This window comes from Berghia stephanieae, chromosome 5 (assembly GCF_034508935.2).
Source record: "Berghia stephanieae isolate SIO BIC M18660-M18661 chromosome 5, UCSD_Bste_1.3, whole genome shotgun sequence".
NCBI lineage: Eukaryota > Metazoa > Mollusca > Gastropoda > Nudibranchia > Aeolidiidae > Berghia > Berghia stephanieae.
The window spans coordinates 74,362,029-74,387,028 of NC_088364.1; the positions used below are offsets into that span (position 1 = coordinate 74,362,029).

Here is a 25,000-nt window from a genome sequence, read left to right on the forward strand (position 1 = left end):
CTTCTTAGCCAAGCGCATACTATCTATACATGGATATAGAATGGGACGAATACTTATTTCAAAGAAACTCAGTACCACAGTACAAAGGCGTTAACGCTCTCCTTACCAACTATAGATAGAATGCGCTTGGCTAAGAAGCTCATAACATTGCCATCCGGAAGTATAACGGATTAACACACAAAACTGTGTGTATCCATGAACGTTTATAGTCGGATTAATACAGTTCAGTGAGCATAACTCATAAACGCGGATGGCAAAAAACAATAACAAAGACCTGAGTGACGTCATCTTCGAACTATCTATAGGAAAATCGTCATATTTGTTACGATACAACCAACAATTTTATCATTCTGATGTCCTATGAACATCACAAAATTTAAAGAGATTTATGTTTTTGTTATAGCTATAAAAACTTGACAGTGTATTATAGAGTTCGTTTTGCTGAACAATATTGTGCATAGAATGTACTTATTGGATTTCTGTTTGAGTAAGAAAATTCTATTTTTGTGCTGAGTGGGCGTGACATTTTTGGGGAAACTCTGAAAATGGGTGGTAAGGAGAGAGTTAACAAGACAGGTTATCATATTCCAGAGACGTGTAACTATTCTTTTATTATGTTCTACGTGTTTTACACAGACAGATTGTGACTTCGTTGTTCTAAGAACTGGACAGGACTTTCTTCCATTACAGTAGGTCGTAAATTATGCACAGCTGGAAACATTGTCCTTGTGATTGATCAGTAAGTCTTGATGAGAATATCTCGTGTTGCCCTCGTATGAACCGTTATCCAGCTAACTGTCGTACTCTGGAAAGACACGCATTTAACAAATTTGGCCAGAAAACTCGTCCTTCAAATATTGATCGATTTAAATTACCTTCGTCTTGGCAAACTTTCAAACCTATTACTACTGCTACTACTTCTACTACTATTACAATTACAATTACTATTATTATTCTAATACTACTACTACTACTACTACTACTACTACTACTACTACTACTACTACTACTACTACTACTACTACTACTATTATTATTATTATTATTATTATTATTATTACTACTACTACTAACACAACTAATACTACCATTACTACTACTTCTACTACTACTACAATAACAACAACAACAACAACAACAACAACAACTACTACTACTACTACGACTACTACTACTACTACTACTACTACTACTACTACTACTACTACTTCTTCTTCTTCTTCTTCTTCTTCTTCTACTACTACTACTACTACTACTACTACTACTACTACTACTACTACTACTACTACTACTACTACTACCACTACTATTTCTTCTACTACTACTAATACTACGACTACTACTACTACTACTACTACTACTACTACTACTACTACTACTACTACTACTAACCACTACCACTACGACTACTACTACTACTACTACTACTACTACTACTACTACTACTACTTATTAATACCACTACCACTTCTACCACTACCACTACTACTACTACTACTACTACTACTACTACTACTACTACTACTACTACTACTACTACTACTACTACTACTACTACTGAATTCACACAACATCTAAACCAATCTGATATAACACGGATATTGATCTTATCCCACGCTCCCCGTTACATCCGACTTCAAATTATCTAATCGAATTAAGTAGGTCGAATCTTGCGACCAAACTAAATAAAATGTATTTTTCCAGTGTACGACAGAGAGCTGTTTTAGACACTTGAAAAGCTGAAACTGTTTTCAGTCGTCACGTTTTCGTCTGGGAACCAAACACTATCAATTACCACGAAGCACGAAATGTGAAGCAGCCCGTAATTGCGCTCACCTATGAATTGCTTTCTGCACGTCCCGGCGGTCGTCTATTGTATAAATTACGGGCCATCAGAGTCTATAGACAAGAGGTCCACAACCTTTTTATTGCCGCAGACTGGTCAACATTTGATAACTTTACCGCAACTCGTTAAGGAAGATCGGGTTATTGATTGTTTTCTGATGTTATGCGTTTAAATAAAATAATAAAATCACGAGTTTTGCCCCGCAAATGAATTGTACCAATACTCAAAACAATATGAAACATTCAACGGTAATAATACGCTTCAACAGTCGTAACGTCACTTCCCTCTTAATTACGCATGGTAACTTAGTAACACTGGCTCTAAACTATCGGAACAATGGCGGACGCCCTTATGAAATACTTCTCCGACGAAAATAAAAGCGTATCCAGAGGAGAAAAAAAAAACATTATAAATCTGATCATGTTTTGACTTTTACACATTCTGATCACAAAACAAATGAAAAGTACTTGCCAGCATGAAGAATAAAAAGTACCGATGTTTAGAACCACGACGGCCGCCTATTTACGGGCATCCCGTTCTTTCACCAAGATCACCTTATGATATCATGGCCTTGAAGAAGTCTGCGTTCTTTGTTTTATGTCATCAATTTATATATATATATATATATATATATATATATATATATATATATATATATATATATATATATATATTTCCAATTCCAATTAATTGTTACCATAAAGAGAATTTTCCTCTAGGACTGGATTTGTCTGATATGTTTTAACGATCTCCTTACCATTTGCAAAAGGCATTCTTCCTTATTATGAAAACATCTCTTCCAGCTTTGACCATTCTCTGATAGAGGTTGCCATATTAAAAACAATGGCATTTAACTCTCTACTCACCAGCCATTTTCAGGATTTCCCAAAAAAATTCACATCAACTAACACAAAAATATTTTTTTACCACTCAAACACAATTAGAAGTAAAGTTCGTACCATACATAATTTCTTTAGCAAAACAAGCTCCACAACATACTGTCCATTTTATTTAAATTTTATGATTTACAAAAGAAATTTGAAAAAGAAAAATGTTGGTTGTATCGTAACGAATGTAACGATTTTCCTGTAGTTGGAAAGGAGAGGGTTAATATACTGGCCAGTCAAGAGATATAATATTTTCATAAAATCTGAAATTGCATATCTTTTCAAAGGAGTGGGCGAAATGGAGGGAAGGGGAGGTGGGGGGGGGGGGGTTGGGCAAACCATTAGAGAAAATGTTGATACTTATTAAAATGTTTGTGAAATAGCCAACAAATTAGAATAACGCTTAAATCAAATTTTTATAAAATATATTTCATATTGCGCTTATCTTTGTTTGATTTGTGTGTGTATGTGTGTGTGAGGGGGGAAGGGTTCTCCCACACTCTATGCGCTTAAAATATCTAATTATTATTGCTGGCAACGTACATTAAGTCTTTGGACGATAAATGCAGCTTTGTTTTTGTTTTTTTCATTTTTGTTTTGTTTTTGTTCTTTTTTTTCTGGCACTGACAAAATAATTTTGTATAGATTATGGTGTTTATATTTGCTAGAGGGGCCTCGCACATAATCACGACGACATTCCCAATCAACTAATACAATAAAACATCGACAAACAAATGGTCATTTTACCTCGAGCTATCTAGATCGGAAGTCTGTGTAAACAAAGCTGTATATTTACTTGAAACTAGAGATGGCCACTTCTCGAACGGCCCTGCCCTATCAGGGGATAAAGATTTGACTTAGATGAATGCCAGTCTTGTTAGATACTGGTATTATCGTTGTAGATGGTGTTTGTTTTGTGTGGCCTTGTGCTGAAACTGTGATAGGGAATGAGATTAGCGGAAGAGTAGCGTCCCTTGATTGGACGTCAAATTACAGAGAGAACGTCATTTTGATTGTGTGCACGCGTCTCTCTCGTCCTCGCTTTCGGTGAAGTGTCTCATGCCGCTTTCACCGGAAGCGAGGACGAGAGACGCATGGGCACAACCAAAAGAACGTTCTCTCTCTAATAACTTTTCCGCCGGTGACGTCCAATCAAGGGACGCTACTCTTCCACTTATCTCATTCCCTCTAGGAAGAGGGCGGGGAAGTCCGGGCAAGTATGGTTTACAGTAGTTATAAGATGTAAATCGTGCTGCCCGAAGCTCGAAGAAATAAATAACAATGTGAAATTGAATGTAAGCTTCAATTTAATATACGAAAACAGATACAATGGACGTTTCGGGTTTCCCCTTTGTCAACAAAACAGGATGAATGAAACACTACTACGAATGAGATAATTTGGTAGTGGCGTTGTTAAGATTCATCTTAATTGTCGACCCAAAAAGATAATCAAAGATCACATTGGAAATGTCATGCTTTTAAATAATAAGACAGTCAGGTCCACGGAGCAAGAGTTTCTCCCGGTATCAAAAGCACGAAACGAACTATAACAATTGCTTGCTACCCTTTGGATAGGACGCTAGATCTAACAGATCCATGTGCCCAGTCACAGCAGGGTTGACAATGGGAGTCAGAAAAAAAAAGAAATCTCGATTTCACATGGGATTGATCTCGGTTCCCTTGCTTGTGAAGCGAGTACTCTACCAGCTGATCTATATTATGGACCCCACTCATATCCCCGGCGGTCTAAAAACAATGATAAAGAACTAATAAATAAATAACAGTAAAGTTCCCTTTATTCATCCCATAGGGGAAATTTGTCTCTAAAGTCTATTCCAAGGGAAGACTGGAATAACCCAGGCGTCAGCCGCAGTGCAGCGCCACAAATCGAGCTAGGGCGAGGTGGTTTGCTCAAGGCCACACAGCGCAGCGGCGGATGATCGAACCCGGTACCTTTCGGGTACGAAGCAAAGACCGTACCGCTGAGCCACGCTGCCCCTAACCGAATGACGTCAATTACAGCCATTCTATACTCGACCTCAAAGACGTCAGACACCACGACTCTAAATGATTTATGTTGCATGCCTGGGACGTTGTGATTATCATTAGCATTCAGGGGAATCATTCTCCAGTGGGAAATGAATTCCTACAATATCTCTTGATTAAGAGATCCCTGAATATTTCCTCCCGTACGCTAGACCTATACTTACCACAGTAATACCCACCGCAGCATGCACAATCGTCATATATTAAGATTAATTCCTTGGACACCACGGGTGTATCGAGACACTACGGCCCTACATTTACAAAACACTCTTTCCCTCATTTTACCCAGAAAACGTGAATTTCATATATCAATAGATGACGCTGATCCCCAAATTGCTGTATCTAGGTCAATGGCACTTTAATGGAACTTTAAGAATCCATACAAATAAAAATCAAACTGCTAAGAAGACTCGGGTTTAAAACCTTTCACATCCAAAATTCGGGATTATTGTAGTTAGTCTTAAATCTATTGATGTGTTATGAAGCTAACGTTTTTTGAACCAAAATGTGGATAATGATGGTTTGTCGGCGGTGTACACGGCCGGACGGGTATTAAGTTCTTTAGGGGTGACTTTGTTCACTAATCGTATTATTTATAACCGTAGATGAAATGAAAGAGGCAATCTATTCTATCTGGGTATAATATGGTGAGCACTAAAGTCATCGGTGAATGACTCATCGGTCACAAATCTCAATGAAGCACGATAATTTAGATACTTAATGATTACATTCGTGGCCAAGAATATTAGTCGGGTTAAATTACTTTGTTATATCGGAGAGAAATACGTCCATTTTAAACTCATCTATGTAAGAAAAAGACAAATGCAATTTTTAGGGCACCTAAATCGATAAAAATGTATTGAACATCTTGCTCTCATATGAGAGGTAGAAGGTAAAAAGAGTAAAGGGAGACCAAGAAAAACATATTTGAATAGTTTGAACAGCTGGGTGACAAAGAAAGAGAAGAGTGATATTAGTTTTCTGAGGTTATCTGATCAGAGAGATGAATAGCGTACCATGATCACCGATGTCTGGCACAGACTTGGTACTTGAAGAGAGAGAGAGAGAGAGAGAGAGAGAGAGAGAGAGAGAGAGAGAGGGTCACTCTTCAGCTACTCTTCAATGAATTACCCATGTAGATCCATGCTTTTATGCAACGCGACAACAATCAATAGATGTCCAAGCGAAGGAATTGTTCGTCGAGCTTTCAATGCCAATCTTGAACTCCTTCAACGAGATCTTCTTCTATCTCAAAACTTTCCCCTCTAAATGCCGCTTTATGAACCAAACAAATAAAAATTAGAGGAGAGGGTGCCAGCTCTGGCCGGAGATAATTAAATATTCTGGTAGATTTTTTTTAAAAATCGAAAGTCCTCCTTACTAAAGCCCTACAGCGAGGTGTTTTGGTTACGTCTATTTTTTTTTTAATTGGGATTTTATATAGCGCAATATCCACTAATCGGGCTCAAAGCGCTTTACAAGGGGCCCCTGGCCAACATCAACATTTAACATTTAGGACGGGACATGACGCCTGTTAGGCGATATTACAATTTTTTTTCGGACAGAGACAACGGCCATCATTTTACACCTGAGTACGGTGAGAGAATCTGAGTAAAGAGCCTTCTCCAAGGACTCGACTATGCGCCGAGCGCGAGGCTCGAACTCAACATTTCCAATACCCCAATAAGTCATGAATAGACTAGTGGTTTTGGAATTTCAAATTTCAAAACAATCTCCCGAATCTGTATTCTCCTATCACATTTGATGATCTCCACAAGTCATAATTTGGCCCACCAAATTTGGGATCATTTTCTAGGGTTGTACAGAACGTTTTGAACAAAGAACACACGGATTCACCTGAAACTTAGACATTGTTTTCTCAACATTTGTTTTTGGTAATTTCATGATGACTTTCAAAAGGTTTTCTTCCTTATTATGTGAACAAAAAGTGGACAACAGCTCTGACTTCCAGCTTTGACCATTCGCTGATAGAGGTTACCATATTAAAAACAGTAGCGTTTAATATTGCGTTAATTGATGGTGCTACAATTTCACAGCAAAAAAATATTTTAAACAATTGTGTTCCTTTATTCTCTATAGATATATCTATTATATTAAAAGAAAGGTTCGTTAGAAGATACAAAGTTTGTGCCATTTTCCGATTTCTTTTCGACCGCCCCTCGTACAGATGGGTGGGAAAGGGGGGGGGGGGTGGTATTCGTTTGGAAAAGCAAGTAGGTTTTAAATTGGACGATGTAGTGATGGTTGTTTAGTCAGAGAAATGCACTTTAAAATGGGGAAGAGGAAAGGAGAAGGCATAACATCAGACGATCAGGAGGTGGTGGAGAATGAGAGATTGAAGGCTCATTGTGATTTTTATTATAGCTGCTGCTGCTGCTGCTGCTGCTGCTGATACTGATGATATTTGATGTCGATGCTGCTGCTGCTGATAATAATGATGATAATGATGATGATGATAATGATGATGATGATGATGATGATGATGATGATGATGATGATGATGATGATGATGATAATGATGATGATGATGATGATGATGATGATGATGATGATGATGATGATGATGAGATGATGATGATGAGGTGCATGATGATGGTGATGATGATGTGATGATGATGATGATGATGATGATGATGATGATGATGATGATGATGATGATGATGATGAAGATGATGATGATGATGATGATGATGATGATGATGATGATGATGATGATGATGATGATGATGATGATGATGATGATGATTATGATGATGATGATGATGATGATGATGATTATGATGATGATGATGATACTTATTGTGATAAATTGGCACGGACAAACTCAAAAAGAACACTCCTCCAACCCCTTAGTTAATTAATAAATGTCCACCCAACAACCCCAAAACCAACATCAGAGGTAAACCAACGGGTCAATCTTCCATCCAGTCAAATGCCATAATATTTAAACAAGAACTGGTGTCCAGACCCGTGTCAATAATTGCGTAACCTTGCTATATATATATATCCACACATAGCCCGTGTGTTTGGCCTCTGTTCATTCATTCCATAATGGATTATTCCAATGTTTCCATTTCATGTTCACGATAAGTAATATTTATACCGTTCACGAAAAATCAAAATAAATGAGAATCGCTGATGGGTATTAAAAAAAAAAACCCTAACATCTTTTATTGTTATGCGCCTAGAGCTTTATTGTATAGAGGAGTGGGCGCAATATAAATAAATTTCATTATTATTATTATCTTGCTATTTTTCAAAAAATTTTTGATTTGTTGAAGTAATAGATTTGGGGCTAAATTTGATATCATATTGAAATCTCAAGATGACTTTGTGTTGTTTCTCTGTAGACAGCTTGCAACGCTAGCGCCCGTACTTAAGAAAAAATGGTTTGAATTCATGACTCATGGTGTCTTCGGAAATCACCGTTAAAGCTTCGGTTTCTTAAATTGCTTTAACTCTTTCCTTACCAACCATAGGAAAATCGTCACATTCGTTACGATAAAACCAACCTTTTACTTATTCAGATTTCTATAGCACATCATAAAATTTAAAGAAAATGAACACTTTGATGTAGAGTATGTGTTACAAAAGAAACTGTGTATGGCAAGAACTTTACTGCTTTTATGTCGGAGTGATAAAAAATCTATTTTTGTGTTGACGTTTCGTTGAAAATCCTGAAAATGGAGGGGGTTAAATATTATTTTTTTCAGGTGATTCTCTCGGCTTTCTACTCGTTATTTAGATGACTTTTAGTACGGTATCTATTATCCAGCGTGATGATTGCTGAACACACGTTTTTGTTCAAATTTGCTTAAGAATTGTTGTGTGCGCAAAGTATTTTAGGCCATTGATTCGCACAATCATTCCTACGTTGTGGAATATGTTCGGCTATGTGGTCTAGTGGTATGACACTCGCTTTCGGATCGGAAGGTCCTGGGTTCGAGTCTCGCTCGGCGCAAAGTTGAGTCCTTGGAGAAGGCTCTTTACTCACATTCTCTCACCGTACTCAGGTGTAAAATGAGTACCTGGCCGTTAACAGCGTTGTCTCTGTCCCAAAAATTTGTAATATCGCCTGACAGGCGTCATGTCTCGTCCTACATGTTATATGTTGCTGTTGGCCAGAGACCCCTTGTAAAGCGCTTTGAGCACATTTAGTGGATATTGCGCTATATAAAAGCTCAAGTCTTTTTGTTTTGTTTTTTTTACGTTATTGGTCGGGGAAAGGAAAAGCCTCTCTTGTATGTGTACATATTACTTTTTCCATTCACTTTATAGTGACACCAATCAACGTCATGGTCCCCGGGTTAAAAAGGGGAGGTCACTCACGTTTGATAACTGTGTCCAACTTGTTTCTACATAATATTTCCTCATGACTATGCCATACAGTTTTTCAATCAGTCCGAAAGTTCGGTTGCCATTTGTATTTCATGTCAAAGGAAAAAACATCTCTTTTTTTTTTATTTGGTCTCCATTCTATTTTTACTATCGGGCGTTCTCCCGTTATAACAGGGTCAAAGAACAGTAGGGCTTTATATGATCCTATAGTATGACACCAACTGGGCTTCTAACTTGCAGGTCTCCAGTTTGAGTCCCGCACAAAGTTGAATATTTAGAAAAAGTTCTTCATTTACATCCTCTCTACATATTTAATAATAATAATAATAATAATAATAATAATAATAATAATAATAATAATAATAATAATAATAATAATAATAATAATAATAATAATAATAATAATAATAATAGATCTTTATTGTCCATAAATATGGCAATATGTCATTTAGTTACACTTGTTATAACGTTAAATGATAACTGTAACATTGAACAGATATTTCACTCCTACTTATTTTCTCTCTCTCTCTCTCTCTCTCTCTCTCTCTCTCTCTCTCTCCCTCTCTCCCTCTCTCTCTCTCTCTCTCTCTCTCTCTCTCTCTTCCTCTCTTTCTTTCACACGTGCGATAAACACAACATAAACATATTCATTTCGTTTTCAATCTGTTACAATTGTGGCAATTCGACACCAAAAATTATCATCATTATCAATTGGTCAGTTAATCTAACATTAAATAAATTAATCAGTGAGAAATTGGGTGTAAAACGAATAGCAGGCCTGTAGTAGTATTGTCGATGTCGAGAAATAAACATCATTGTATTATTGTAATAGTGTAATTTGTTGTCCTATATTATGTTCACTACTGCTGTTGGCTTGGGACCTCCTGTAAAGAGCTTTGAACAAAGTCAGATGGATATTGCTCTATAGATAGTATGCGCTTGTCTAAGAACTTCACAAAATTGCCATCCGGAAGTATAACGGACCAACACACAAAACTGTGTGTAACCATGAACCTTTATAGTCTGGTTAATACAGTTTTGTGAGAATTACTCTTAAACGCGGATGGCAAAAAGCAATAACAAAGAACTGAATGACGTCAGTTGCATATTATCTATATAAAAGTTGATTTTTTTTCTGAACAGGACTAAATTTTATTTAGCAACCAGAGCTACTATCTTAAAGTTTTCGCCGAATGGAGCATAAACTGTGGCCTTGAAAAACGGAGCTCTGTCTCGGGTTGAAACTCCAACTGTAGTTCCTTCCATGTTGGAATCGACTAAATAAGATTCTTCGTATTATTTTAGTAAACATTTTAAAAAAATAGTTCGCTGTTTATTTGACTTGACTTAATGCCTTTCGCTATCAAGGTCGTTCGACTTTGCAGTTTCGGCTGTATTTGCTGATCATGTCAATGTTGTTAATTAAAACAATCCACTTCTTCGCTCGCTCAACAGATTGTTTTTGAGTTTTTAACGATCAATGGATGTGAAAACCAATCCTTGTTTACTTATTATTTTTAATTCTAAAGCCATATTTGTAATGTTTCCCCTTCAGACATACCGTCTGGTTTTTTTATACAAACAACGCATGCGCCACTTGTACTTCCTCCCCAAGCCAACAAACAGTCAGTCAATAACTAGCATATCATATCATAATATTTATTTGTTATATCAACAGTACAGCGAATTGGTCATTTTGTCCCAGACAGACCTCGTCTGATTTACAATATCGTTACATATACATAAGCGTATTTTTTAAATGGTCTTTTACCAAACTGTTGACTCTTCTCTACTATCTCTCTCTCTCTCTCTCTCTCTCTCTCTCTCTCTCTCTCTCTCTCTCTCTCTCTCTCTCTCTCTCTCTCTCTTTATCTTTATCTATCTGTCTGTCTATCTATCTATCTATCTATCTATCTCTTTATTCCTTTCTTTCTCTCAATCTATTTATCTATCTATCTATATATCTATCTATCCATCCATTTATCTATCTATCTATCTATCAATACATTTAATATATTTCCAACTTTTCTGTGAAGTATTATAACTTTCATTGTATTTGTTCGAGGCTGAAGAAGAGTTTTTGACCCGAAACTTTCACGTCATGCATTTTGTCCTTTTTCAAATGTTTAATATTCATGTTTGTTCTATACTTCTTAAATTACAATTCAAACTTAGGCTATTGCACAATGAGAACCAGTCTGGCATTCCAAACGCAAAAGAGTTAGAATTCTTTTATTATTGTTGCCAAATTATTTTAACTCGCTCAACACTAACACCGACTATATCCGTAGTATACCCGGGTTACTTTTACCCTATGCCTATTTATTACATTTTTCTGAGACAAATTATAGCGTAGTATCAACGCTAATGTTTTAGTTTTTACATGTTAATTGTAGTTGAATAAAAATATATATGTACATGCTCATTTTAAATACATTTAGTTTCCATTTTTGAAAAGTAGCAAAAATCACTAGGATAGAGTGAGTTAACATCGAATTTTAACTCATTTGGAAAAAAAATTGTTTCCTTGATCTTTCAACTGTCCCTGTTTTGTTTTTCGTATCTGGGATTAAAGCAGACGATTTACGACTTCAATTAAAATTTTTCTAGTAGTCAGATGGTGAAATGTTTTCTGTTCATATTCTTATGTTTGGGGTTCAAGCCCGACTGTCGATGTAATATTGTTCTTTCTTTGAACACAAAATGTGGTTGAAAAAAATCTTAAAGCACCATGGGTTGAAAAGATCAGAGGAACACCGCAATGATAAGAATCTGTCTCATTCTATCTATATTTTTACAACAATTTCAGTTTTAATCACATCTAAATCCTCCTCACATAACAACGTTTTAAACGACAGGTCTCATTTCATCTGCTTTAAATTGATTTTATGTTTCCTTCCTGTCTCATCATTGTGGGTTTCTGCATTTGTAAAATCAATCTTGCGAAATCATGACATTTCTAGTTTAGTATTTGTTTAAAGGTTTTCATTTTCTTCTGGTAAATATGAATATGGGATGTTGACTGGCCTCTGCTTCTCTCTCTCTCTCTCTCTCTCTCTCTCTCTCTCTCTCTCTCTCTCTCTCTCTCTCTCTCTCTCTCTCTCTCTCTCTCTCTCTCTTCTCTTCTCTCTTCTCTCTTCTCATCTCTCTTCTATCTATCTCTCTCTCTTTCTCTCTATCTCTCTTTCTCTCTATCTATCTCTCTCTCTCTCCATCTATCTATCTATCTATCTATCTCTCTCTCTCTCTATCTATCTATCTATCTATCTATCTATTTCTCTTTCTTTTTTTCTCTCCCTCTTTCTTTCTCTCCCTCTCTCCCTCTCTTTCTTTCTTTCTTTCTTTCTTTCTTTCTATCTCCCTTCTCTCTCTCACTTTCTCTCTCTCTCTATCTCTCTTTTTTCATTTCTCGCTTTCTCTCTCTCTCTCTCTCTCTCTCTCTCTCTCTCTCTCTCTTTCTTTCTTTCTCTCTCTCTCTCTCTCTCTTCTCTCCTCTCTTCCTACCTCCCTTCTCTCCCTCACACACACACACACACACACACACACACATAAACACACGCCGCTTCAATTAGCATCTAGTTTTATCAAATATCTGCCAATCTTTCACCACCAATTTCCCTTACGGCAACTGTTTTTTTTTACAATTTGTCTTGATTTCCCTATTTGTCAAGTCTTTGATGTTATCTAACACGGAAACTATTTCAATCTTCCTTTTTTTATTTGATATTTTTGCTCAGTTTTAACTCACTCAATCCTAGAGACTTTTTGCTACTTTTCAAAATTGGAAAAAAATGGATTAAAAATGAGCATGTATAGATAGTTTTATCCAACTATCATCAACATGTAAAAATTAAAAACATTAGCTTTGATACTACGCCTATAATATGTCTCAGAAAAATGTAATACATAGGCATGGAGTAAAAGTAACCCGGGTAAACAACGGATATAGTCGGTGTTAGGGTTGAGTGAGTTAATGTTATCTTACCACGTTTACATTTGTTCCTCTCTGTCTCTCGTGCCTTAGATCTTTTTTTCCGAATACAAGGAGAATAACATATAATAAATATAAAATTTATGTCCGTGTATTCATCCCCAAATAGAAACTTGTATTTAGGGTTTTATACTAAGGGAAGACTGGAATAACCCAGGCACCAGCCGCAGTGCAGTGGCGCAAAGTGAGCTGGGACGAGGTAACTTGCTCAGGGTCACATAATGCGGCGGGTAATCAAGCTCTGAGTAAACACATCGTTTTTGGTATCAAACCTATTGTTAATTTGATGCTCATCACGAATCTGACGTCAAAACAGCGAAAATCCGAGAGAAAAAAAAGTGTCCTGCCTCGCCCCGATCGCCTTAAAAAATATTACTTCTTACTCACTTAGTTAATCCTTATAATTTGTTGATAAAGGGGAAACCTGAAATGCTCACATTATCTGTTTTCGTTTATTAGATTGAAGCTTACATTCAGTGTCACATTATTTATTTATTTATAGTCCCTATAGAGCAGTAAAGTTAGGTGCCCCAAACGTAAACAAAGGTCGAGAAGCACGTGGCAAACCACATGTTCCTGTCTTGACAGCTCACGTTCCAATGTAAATAATAGAAAAAAATAACCTTTAAAATTTGGCTGTTAGGTGGCAAAAGAAACACATATTCATAAATACTCGATCATGCATCAAATAATGTCTAGATATGGATATTTTATGGAACAAAAGGTAAAATTTTCTAAAATTTATCAAAAGTTACAGTCTATCTATTTTTAGACCAGAGCAAATTATTGCGCTGGTGTGAACAAAACGAGAATTATTCGGAGCCTGATTTTCAGAATAATTTAGCCTTATATTATTATTTCTGCAACTGTTAGATTTTATGTAAACATATTTTCAATACTGAAAGTGTATTGCCTACAACTCAAACTACAAAATTGGGAGACCTATATTGTGCGTAAATTATTCCGGTCCCTAACGGAAATCACTAGCAACTTGTTATTGTTTACGTTTGGGGCACCTAACTTTACTGCTCTATAATGACAACTTTTAGCATTGAGTATCAAGCCACCATATTGCCGGGGGGTCACAAATGTTCATGAAGTAGCCAAAATATTCTTCTCTCTCTCTCTCTCTCTCTCTCTCTCTCTCTCTCTCTCTCTCTCTCTCTCTCTCTCTCTCTCTCTCTCTCTCTCTCTCTCTCTCTGTTATTCCATTTTGCTCCGAACTATAAGTATCTTGTTGTTTCGTTGTTATTTTTATGTTGTTTGTTTTCTTTTGTTTTTGTTGGTTGTGGGATTTTTTAAAAAAAATTTTTGTTTGTATTTATTTTTTAATTCTGTTTTACTGATTTTTTCTGTTGTTATTTTGCATTGTTTTGCTTTTTGTTTTTTGTTTTTGTTTTTTTTTTTAAGTTTTTTTTTTCTTTTAATGTTTGTTTTTTCTTGAATCGTGTGTAATATGCCTCTATGTTATACAGGCCATTAATAACCAAATGGCTTGTCTCGTTATGCTGCATAATAGAATTTGTGGTCTTTAGGGATCGGCTGATGTGATGGAAGGCATGAGATGGTCGTGGGAGGAATTGGTGGGTGTGGGAGGAATTGGTGGGTGGAGGAATTGGGGGAAATACGTGCTGCTGTTGGTCATTGCATACCATCTGTCTTTCTCGTTAAAGTAGATTGATCAACAAGAAACATTCCTTATCCTCATCTCTCTATCTAATTTTCTCCGCTTCCTCCTGCTCATCCTCCTCCTCCTCTTTCTCATCATCATCATCATCATCATCATCATCATCATCATCATCATCATCATCATCATCATCATCATCATCATCGTCATCATCATCATCATCATCATCATAATCATCATCATCATCATCACCATCATCATCATCATCATCATTCTTTTCCTCTTATCCTCCCCTCCGCTCCTCCGTCTTCTTCTTCTTCTTCTCTTTCTCCCCTTTCTCCTTCTCATCCTCTTACACCTCCTCCTACTCCTCCTCCTCCGTCTTCTTCTCCACCTTCTTTTTTTCTCCTCTTCTTCCTTCTCCTTCTCAGTCCTCTCTCCCTCCTCTTCTTCTCCTCCTCCTCCCCCTTCACAACCTCCTTCTTCTCCTTCTCTGCAGTCTACTTTAATTCTTACTTTCTACCATTTCGTTCCGCGTCTTGTTTTCTATGCTTTTCATTATCATCATAAAATAACAGAAATGATGTCAATGTCTGATTTCACTTCCAGTCACAACACCATCAACATCCACCACTACCATAATGACAATCATCATCATCAACATCATAATCATCTTAAATAACAATCTCAGCATCGTCATCATCATCATCATCATCATCATCATCATCATCATCATCATCATCATCATTATCATCATCATCATCATCATCATCATCATTTATCATCACCACCATCACCATCACCATCACCATCACCATCATCACCAGCCCCACTCCAAACCACCCACAGTAAAAATAAATCCCTCACGTATTCCAATTAATGGCCACACCATACATACATCCAAACCATCCATGTGTTAAAGGCCATCTGATACTGCAATCTGGTTCTCGAGATAACCCTTTCTATTTTGGCCCCAAAACTCTTATCACCAAATGAACCAACCCTCCTGTTGCTAAAATGTTTTTCTAAATATCTGTTACTTCTTTAAAGTCTCATGTTTAAGACACTTTGGCAACTACAAGTTCATTTTATCGATTGATATTTGAAGGAAAAAAAAGCTTCCTGCCATAATAGAAAAACATGTGTTTTGTTAATGTCTGAAGGGCCGGTTTGTTCCCTGGAAACTGGTACTCAAATTTTATTCAAGGCATGAAGATGGCAACCAAACCAAATTAAATTGCTCAAAATTGTTTTATAGTTTTATCACGAAACAAACAAAACCAAACAAACAAACAAATTAATAAACAGATAAATAAATAAATAATATTGAGCTTTTATATAGCGTAATATCCACTAAACGTGCTCAAAGCGCTTTACAAGGGGTCTCTGGTCAACAGCAACATTTAACATGTAGGACGGGACATGACGCCTGTTAATTGATATTACAATTTTTCGGACAAAGACAACGCTGTTAACGGCCAGGTACTCATTTTACACCTGATTACGGTGAGAGAACGTGAGTAAAGGACTCAACTATGCGCCGAGCGCGAGGCTCGAACCCAGGACCTTCCGATCCGAAAGCGAGTGTCATACCACTAGACCACATAGCCGCAGATAAATAATTAAATAAATATTTTTAGAATGGATAAATAAAAAAATAAAAAATAGACAGAACCATTTTATATGAGACATAAAGATAATTTCTAAAATCCAAAACCAAAACAAAACCAAAGAAATAAAAAACAATATACAAAAATCATTATGAGTCTCCTCAGTGGTAATAAAAACGTCAGAGAAAAAAATAATAAAATATTTCACACTCCTGTGTAGACTGTATCCTGCAAGCATGATGCTATCACCAGTAAACAGCAGTTAATAGGGGGAAAAAAACAAATCTTTTTAACAAAAAAAAAAACACACACACACACAAAACAAGAGGAAGGATCCCCACAGGACATATGTCATATTCAATCAGCAATCTTGCAGATAAACCAAAATCATATCGCTTCCGACAATTCACCACAAACTTAATGAAAGCCGCGGCATATGTTATTTTTCCGCTTGTAATAATTTCCGAGTTTAAATGAGAATGATTATTATTGAACAATACTCATCAACAGTCGTAACGTCATTTCCTTCCTAATGACGCATGTTGTTTTGGTAACACTGGCTCTAAACTATCGGAACAATGGCGGACGCCCGTATGAAATATTTCTCCGGCGTGTATAAAAGCGTATCCAGAGAGGAAAAAAAACAACATAAATTTGATCATGTTTTGACTTTTACACATTCTGATCACAAGACATGTGAAAAGTTCTAGCCAGCATGAAGAATAAAAAGTGATGATTTTCTTTGTTTAGAACCAAGATGGCCGCCGTTGCCGGGCGGCGTGACATCGGACTACTGAATCCAATTACCATCGAGGCCACGACCTGTCGTTCAGTCTCCTACACGCGTCAAACCTTGACCTGTTGTGAAATGAAAGTTATTGTATTCAAGTATCGTAACTGGTATCGTCCATCTAATGTAGTATCGTTCACAACTAACGTCTGTTCTAGTTACTACCTTGTTGGGAGTCATTCTGTATTCGACTGTCATCCTGTACACATGTATCTTACGATATGCTGTTTAATAAATGTGTCAGTGCATGACATAATCAGTCGAAAGGTGAAAATTTTGGATTGCAAATATTTGCATTTTCCGAAAGAATATGATCCCCAAAGCATTTCAATCTTTATATGAAGTAAATCGGGTGATTTTTCATGAAGTTATGGTCAGATGTATGGGAAAGGTATCCCGTAACCTTTCTCAAATTCCATTCTTTTTCAACTTGACTAGCTTTAAAAACATTTAGAAATGAAATTAAGCTTTGATCTTTCCTGAAGATGTACAAAAAGGGTTGATTTAAAAATTTATGACGAGAACTCATTTTGGATAAAAATTGACCTTCTAACTAAACATGGCAATATCTCAGTCCAAACCTTTACACCATCCGACTGATTATGTCATGCACCGTAACAAATAAATGTTCTTTACTGTAACAATTTGGTTTGTTGATTCTTAGAATAATACATCTCATCAATTAATGATCTAAGAACACAACATGACCCAGCGCGTTTATCAAGTAATAACGTGGGTAGGAACAAGACAAAGGGAAACATTGAGTTGAAAGTCATTCACTCACTCGTCCAGCCCCAGGGGAGGCGACATCATACCCGACCCAACAGAAAGAACACCTGGCTTTCTCTGCAATAGCCGAAAATGCTGGGTCACCTCCAACCGCAGTTTGACAGGACATGGCAGAACCGCAGCTAACATGCATAGATGGAATCTGAGAGAATCAGATGCGTGCCGTCATTTCCAAGGAGGCCCTGAGACAATGGACCACATCGTCATCCACTGCCCAGTGACAAGCCTATCAGGAGGCTACAAGACAGCCTATAAGGCAGGAAAAGAATTTGAAGAATGGATTAAAAGATTCAAAATAGAGGTGTAGCCATTCGATACTACTACTCACTCGTCGCCTATGACTGGATGGTTTTGGAAGGAGGGAACCTTCACAATTTTGTGCCACTCATTTCGGGCAATGACCTTCTCCATCGGTTCGCCTAACCACAAACCTATCCATTCCTTGATGTAATCCAGTCAAATTAATTCAATTTCTATTGCCTTCCGCTTCCTGTCTGTTGATTTCCATTGTGCCTTGCATAACTGCATTGCACAGGCTGATCAAATTGATCAATTTAAGGTAATTTAAAGTTGTTGACATTTTTTAAAAGAAGACTCAATCTCTTTAAGAAAAACATTTATTTCCACTCGAATGTTGTAGGTTCACTGACCCTCTCCTTACGACCATTTCAGAATTTTCCCCAAAAGTTCACACAATAGGTTTTTTCCACCAAAACAAAAAAGCGGTAAGTATATGCTAGACCTACACAAATCTATATTTTTTTTACAACAAAACGAATTCTACTACACAGTGTTACATTTTTATAACTATTACAACAAAAAAACAACTTTTCTTTAAATTTTGTGATGAATAAAAGAAATGAGTAAAATGTTGTTTGTATCCCAACGAATGTGACGATTTCCTGTATTTGGTATGGAGAGGGTTAAGCTTAAAATTTACTTTTGAACATCGAGTTCACCCCGAAATGGTACCATTTTGAGACGATTGGTCACAAATTCGACTTTGGTTATTGAAGTGAAAGCCTGATAACCGAACTAAAATTATAGGCTTGTTTTAACTTTGTTGTAATGGACACAATTTTGCGTTGGTTTGGGAGTCTTTCCGTTACAACCTTTGTGTTATCAGAATTGCAAATCAGTACAAGCCGGTGTGAACGAAAACCTATTGAAAAAAGTTAAAATGTGAGCTTTATATAGCGCAATATCCACTAAATTTGCTCAAAGCGCTTTACATGGGGTCCTTGGTCAACAGCAACATTAAACATGTAGGACGGGACATGACGCCTGTTAGGCGATATTACAATTTTTCGGACAAAGACAACGCTGTTAACGGCCAGGTACTCATTTTACACATGAGTGCGGTGAGAGAATGTCAGCCTTTTCCACGGACTCAACTATGCGCTGAGCGCGAGGCTCGAACCTAGGACCTTCCGATCCGAAAGCGAGTGTCATACCACTAGATCACATGGCCGCATGAAAACCTAGGAGCATATTTCATATGACACAGCCGGCAAGACATCAGAGCTTATTAATCTCTGATCTCCTTGTTAACCTTTTTTTTTCACTTATCTTTATATATGTTAAACTCAATAGTTAGATAGCTGTAGTTGGTCTAATTCAAACATTTCCTAAATGAACTTAGCACCAGAGGGAAAGTAGACTGTAAATGCTTTTCGAGCTTCAGACACCTAAACCGGAACGCCGGTTCCGGAACTTATCTGGTTTGGGGTTTGTATGATGTTGGGTGTTGGTCAATGATGATGATGATGATGATGATGATGATGATGGTAATGATGATGATGATGATGATGATGATGATGATGATGATGATGATGATGATGATGATGATGATGATAATGATGATGAGAAGGAGAGAGGAAGAGAAAGAAATGAAAGAGTGAAAAAGAGAGAGAGAGAGAGAGAGAGAGAGAGAGAGAGAGAGAGAGAGAGGGGGGAGGGAGGGGTGGAGGGAACGGGAAAGAGGGAACGAGGGGGAACGGATAGAGTGATGTAGATGAAGTATTTAGTAACATTGGAATACCATCCATCCCATAATCTTCCTAGCTCGGCCACTAAAACTCTAAAATCAACACGACACAATATAGCTTTCGACCAGGAAGTCATTAAATATTGTATCCTTGGGGAAGATCTATGTGTACAGTGCCATCGTTTTCTATTGAGATAATTGACGTTTCATCTGTGTGTCCAATATTTACCCACCACTAGGCCCTACAAAGACCAAAGGAGATGAGAATTACTAACTTGTACGACAAAACGTCTTTTTAGAGAAAGACCAACAATTTTCAACACCACTAATTAATACCAATTAATTCAACCGTCTCCTTACCACTTTCTTATTTTGCGGCTATGTGGTCTAGTGGTATGACACTCGCTTTCGGATCGGACGGTACGTTCCTGGGTTCGAGCCTCGCGCTCGGCGCATAGTTTAGTCCTTGGAAAAAGCTCTTTACTCACTATCTCTCACCGTAATCGGGTGTAAAATGAGTACCTGGCCGTTAACAGCGTTGGGATGATCTTATATTAATCGGTTAACCACTGTATATTGAAAAAATACACGTAATCAAAAATTTGGACAGAAAACTCGTCCTTCAAATATAAATCGCTTTAAATTTTCGTCCTTTAAATATCGATCGCTTTAAATGACCCTCGTCTTGGCAAACCTCTCAAACCTGGGACTTCGAAACGATGCGAGTTATTTAAATCGATCGATATTTAATGGACGAGTTTTTTGGGGGGTTTTTGTTGGGTTTTTTTTTTTTTTTGGGGGGGGGGGGGTGGCCTATTTTTCCAAGTGATGAATTGATTGCTCCTAGGGGTAAAATATTTATGACCAAAATGTTAAGAAAAGTCTTTTTATAGACTAAGTATAATAACTATTGGACTATTATTTGGGTCTGCTCGGCTAAGAAGATACTTGGGGTCATCTCATAATTGGAAGGTTTAGGATAAAATCCTCGGGAATATTTGATCCTCTCCCTTGATTTCACCGTGTCAACTTGAAACGTAATACGATGGAATGGGGAATTACCGTGATCTGTAAAACTTATTTGAATTTGTAGTTGTTTAAAAGGTAAGCTATACGTGTATAAATATACATGTGTGTGTGTGTGTGTGTATATATATATATATATATATATATATATATATATATATATATATATATATATATATATATGAGTGTTGGTGAGTACTTGTAGGTACGAGAGTGTTCGATATTGTTGGTTAGAGCTATCGTAATATAGAAAATAAATGGATTCATTCCCTTATATGTGGCCGAAACACATGTTTCTGTGGTTTCCATCAACGTCGTCAGTCGCTGACAACAGAAACATGTGTTTCGGCCATTTAAGTGAGTGAATCCAGTTATATATATATATATATATATATATATATATATATATATATATATATATATATATATATATGACCCTTCGCCTTAAAACGGTATTAAGTCGGGTTGGTTAAGATGTTGAAAATTGAATTTATAACCAGAAATATCAGACTTGTGTTGAGTTGGTATGTTTTATTGAGGAGAATGGATACTATATTTTAGGGTGCTAATTCCAACAATTTATATTTTTGACCAGTTTAACATTTAATTCGGCTTTTAAGCATATGATTCGTTCTGACATAATACCGTTTTGAGGCGATGGGTCACATATATGAAGGGCGGTTTTCCAAAACTCCTTAACTCCGTTTCCCATTTTGAGATATTGAGTATTATTTCCCCGAAAATGCTTATCTTATCATATTTATATCTCAAATTCATACAAATCTATAACAATTCTTGTGCCATTTGATGCTTAATATAATATTGACATTCCAATTTATCTCATGGAAAAAAATCTCAAAAAGTAGAAATATCGACTTTACGAGTTTTGGAAAACCCGCCTTCATATATATATTGAAAAAGTATGAAATTTGAGAAAAGTTGCTGGATACCTTTCCCATAAATCTGACCATAACTTCATGAAAAATCACCCGATTTACTTCAAATAAAGATTAAAATGCTCTGGTGAGCATATTCTTTCAGAAAATGCAAAAATGCAAATCCAAAATTTTCACCTTCGACTGATTATGTCATATACTGACTCAATTATCTTCAATAAAAGATATAAACTTAACAAAGTAATATATATTATATTAAATTAAATTAAATGTCCTCACCACCGTGTCAAAATATAGTGGTAAATACTCACAAACTATGGAGATGAGTGCTTCAGATGACAGCAATGGGATGAATAAAGGGAATTTTCTTTATTTATTTATTATATATCTATTAAAGGAATACTCTTCAACAGTCGTAACGTCACTTCCTTCCTAATGATGCATGGTAACACTGGCTCTAAACTATCCAAACAATGGCGGACGCCTGTATGAAATATTTCCCCGGCGAGCATAAAAGCGTATCCAGAGGAAAATAAACATAAATTTGATCATCTTTTGACTTTTACACATTCTGATCACAAGGCATATGAAAAGTTCTAGCCAGCATGAAGAATAAAAAAGTAATGATTTTCTTTGTTTAGAACCAAGATGGCCGCCGTTGCCGGGCGGCGTGACATCAGACTACTGAATCCTATTGAAATGAATAGCAGACTTACCTGTAGCCGAGGGTATTCTCCCTTTTCCAGGACTCTCTGGCAGAACTCGTCAAGACTGGCTATTCTGTTGTTGTCATGACTCGTGCTTTTGACGGTGACCTCATCAAAGGTGTCGTTGTCACAGCTGTTGTAGAGGATCAGGGAGGGGAGGATCTTGACGATGTGAGGGTCAGAGGTCATCTTGTGTAAGTAGTGTGATGGGTCTGATGATTATGAAGGTTATATAATTTTCCTCTGTATTGATCGTGGACCCGATGGTAAATAAATACGTTGCTTCGTCAAGTTTTATTTTTGAATGATATTGATGATGTTAGCTTTGTAAAAACAACGGAATACTAATATGGGTCTTATCTCCACCATTGGTTTTATCAATTTTGAATCAATATGAAGGTGACGACGACGATGACGATGACGATGAAGATGTCGACAACGATGATGGAGATGAGAACGTTATTTTTGCGGACTCCACGTAGTATTTAATGGGCAGACCTTGATAGTGAAGTGTTTACCTTAAGGTAAATGTTTGAACTGCGGTATAAATCGAGCAGCAGGAATATTGGCATTTAGATTTGAATTCATCCTTGAAATTTGCTCTTCAGTTCTTTGAAGGTTTTTTTTTGTTTTCAATTTAAGTGAGCGGATCTTGGAAACTCTAAGACATTTCAGATAAACAAAAGAATGAAAATAACTTCAATGAGATAAAACATTGAATACGCTGATGATGTAAAAGATTTTTAATGCTATTCTTTGTATTGTTAAAGAAATTAACCACCGTATTATGGAAAGACGCGTATTTAAAACATTTGGCCAGAAAACTCGTTCTTCAAAATATCGATTGATTTAAATTCCCCTCATCTTGGCAAAAACTCTCAAACCTGGGACCCCGCGGGGTCCCAGGTTTGAGAGTTTTTGCCAAGATGAGGGGAATTTAATTCGATCGATATTTGAAGACCAGGTTTTCTGGCCAAATTTTTGAAATATGACCATGTCTTTCCAGATTACGGAAGTGAACTGGTTAAGTGCTTCCGTTTGAGTTCCATGTATTTGGACATAGGAATGCAAGAATTCGATGAAGCTAATGATAATGCTGACGACAACGACGATAATGATGATAATAATAATAATAATAATAATAATAATGATAATAATAATAATAATAATAATAATAATAATAATAATAATAATAATAATAATAATAATAATAATAATAATGATAATAATAATGATAAATGATAATAATAATAATAATAATAATAATAATATTAATAATAATAATAATAAATAATAATAATAATAATAATAATAATAATAATAATGATAATAATAATAATAATATAATAATAATGATGGTAATAATAATAATTAATAATAATAATAATAATAATAATAATAATAATTAATATATATAATAATAATAATAATAATAATAATAATAATAATAATAATAATAATAATAATAATAATAATAATATAATAATAATAATAATAATAATAATAATAATAATAATAATAATAATAATAATAATAATAATGATAATTTATCAAATAAACAGAAAATACTCCCCAAAAAATTAGATAAATGTCCTATTTTCCTGTACTAGATTTAAATTACCATCATCTTGGCAAAAGGAACCTCTCAAACCTTGGACTTTGCAAAGTCCCAGGTTTGAGAAGTCTTTTTTACTATTGCCAAGATGAGAGGCATCATTTAAATCGAACGATATTTGAAGGACGAGTTTTCTGGCCAAATATTAAAATATCGGTTTTTCCAGAGTATAGATAGTTCGAAGATGACGACACTCAGGTCTTTGTTATTGTTTTTTGCCATCCGCGTTTGTGAGTAATGCTCACTAAACTGTATTAACCAGACTATAAACGTTCATGGATACACACAGTTTTGTGAGTTGGTCCGTTATACTTCTGGATGGCAATGTTATGAGCTTCTTAGCCAAACGCATACGAAAATACTCTTTACTCACATTCTCTCACCGTACTCAGAAGTAAAATGAGTACCTGACCGTTAACAGCGTTGTCTCTGTCCGAAATATTTTAATATCGCCTAACAGGCGTCATGTCTCGTCCTACGTGTTAAGTGTTGCTGTTGGCCAGGGACCCCTTGTAAAGCTCTTTGAGCACGTTTAGTGGATATTGCGCTATATAAAAGCTCAATATTAGCGTTAAAGACAGACATGAAGGAATGAGAGAACTCGAATGGCATGCGACAACAATCGAATGGGTCAAGAATAAAATGAATTGGGAATTAATCATATTCTATTCTTAATTCGGTGCAGCACATAGTCTGAATTTTTTTGTAAAAAGAAGCAAGAAAAAACTCGAATTTTATCGTCCAATTTTTCCTTCTCTCCAAATGAAATCCCAGCCGTGTCAAGATTGTCAGATGAAGTTTGTAAAAAGTGCCAAAAAGTGTCA

At 36.1% G+C, this 25,000-nt stretch overlaps 1 protein-coding gene across 5 annotated transcripts in view; it reads right to left on the bottom strand.

The window, feature by feature from the left end:
- The window catches only part of LOC144973599 (uncharacterized), a 138,446-nt gene that overhangs the window by 64,232 nt on the left and 49,214 nt on the right, over nucleotides 1–25,000 (bottom strand). For all 5 annotated transcript variants that reach the window (XM_078916243.1, XM_078916241.1, XM_078916239.1 and 2 more), the window contains one exon: nucleotides 22,571–23,222. In XM_078916243.1, coding sequence (XP_078772369.1) covers nucleotides 22,571–22,750 — 180 coding nt within the window. In that variant the 5' untranslated portion in view covers nucleotides 22,751–23,222. The remainder of the gene's footprint in view (nucleotides 1–22,570; nucleotides 23,223–25,000) is intronic.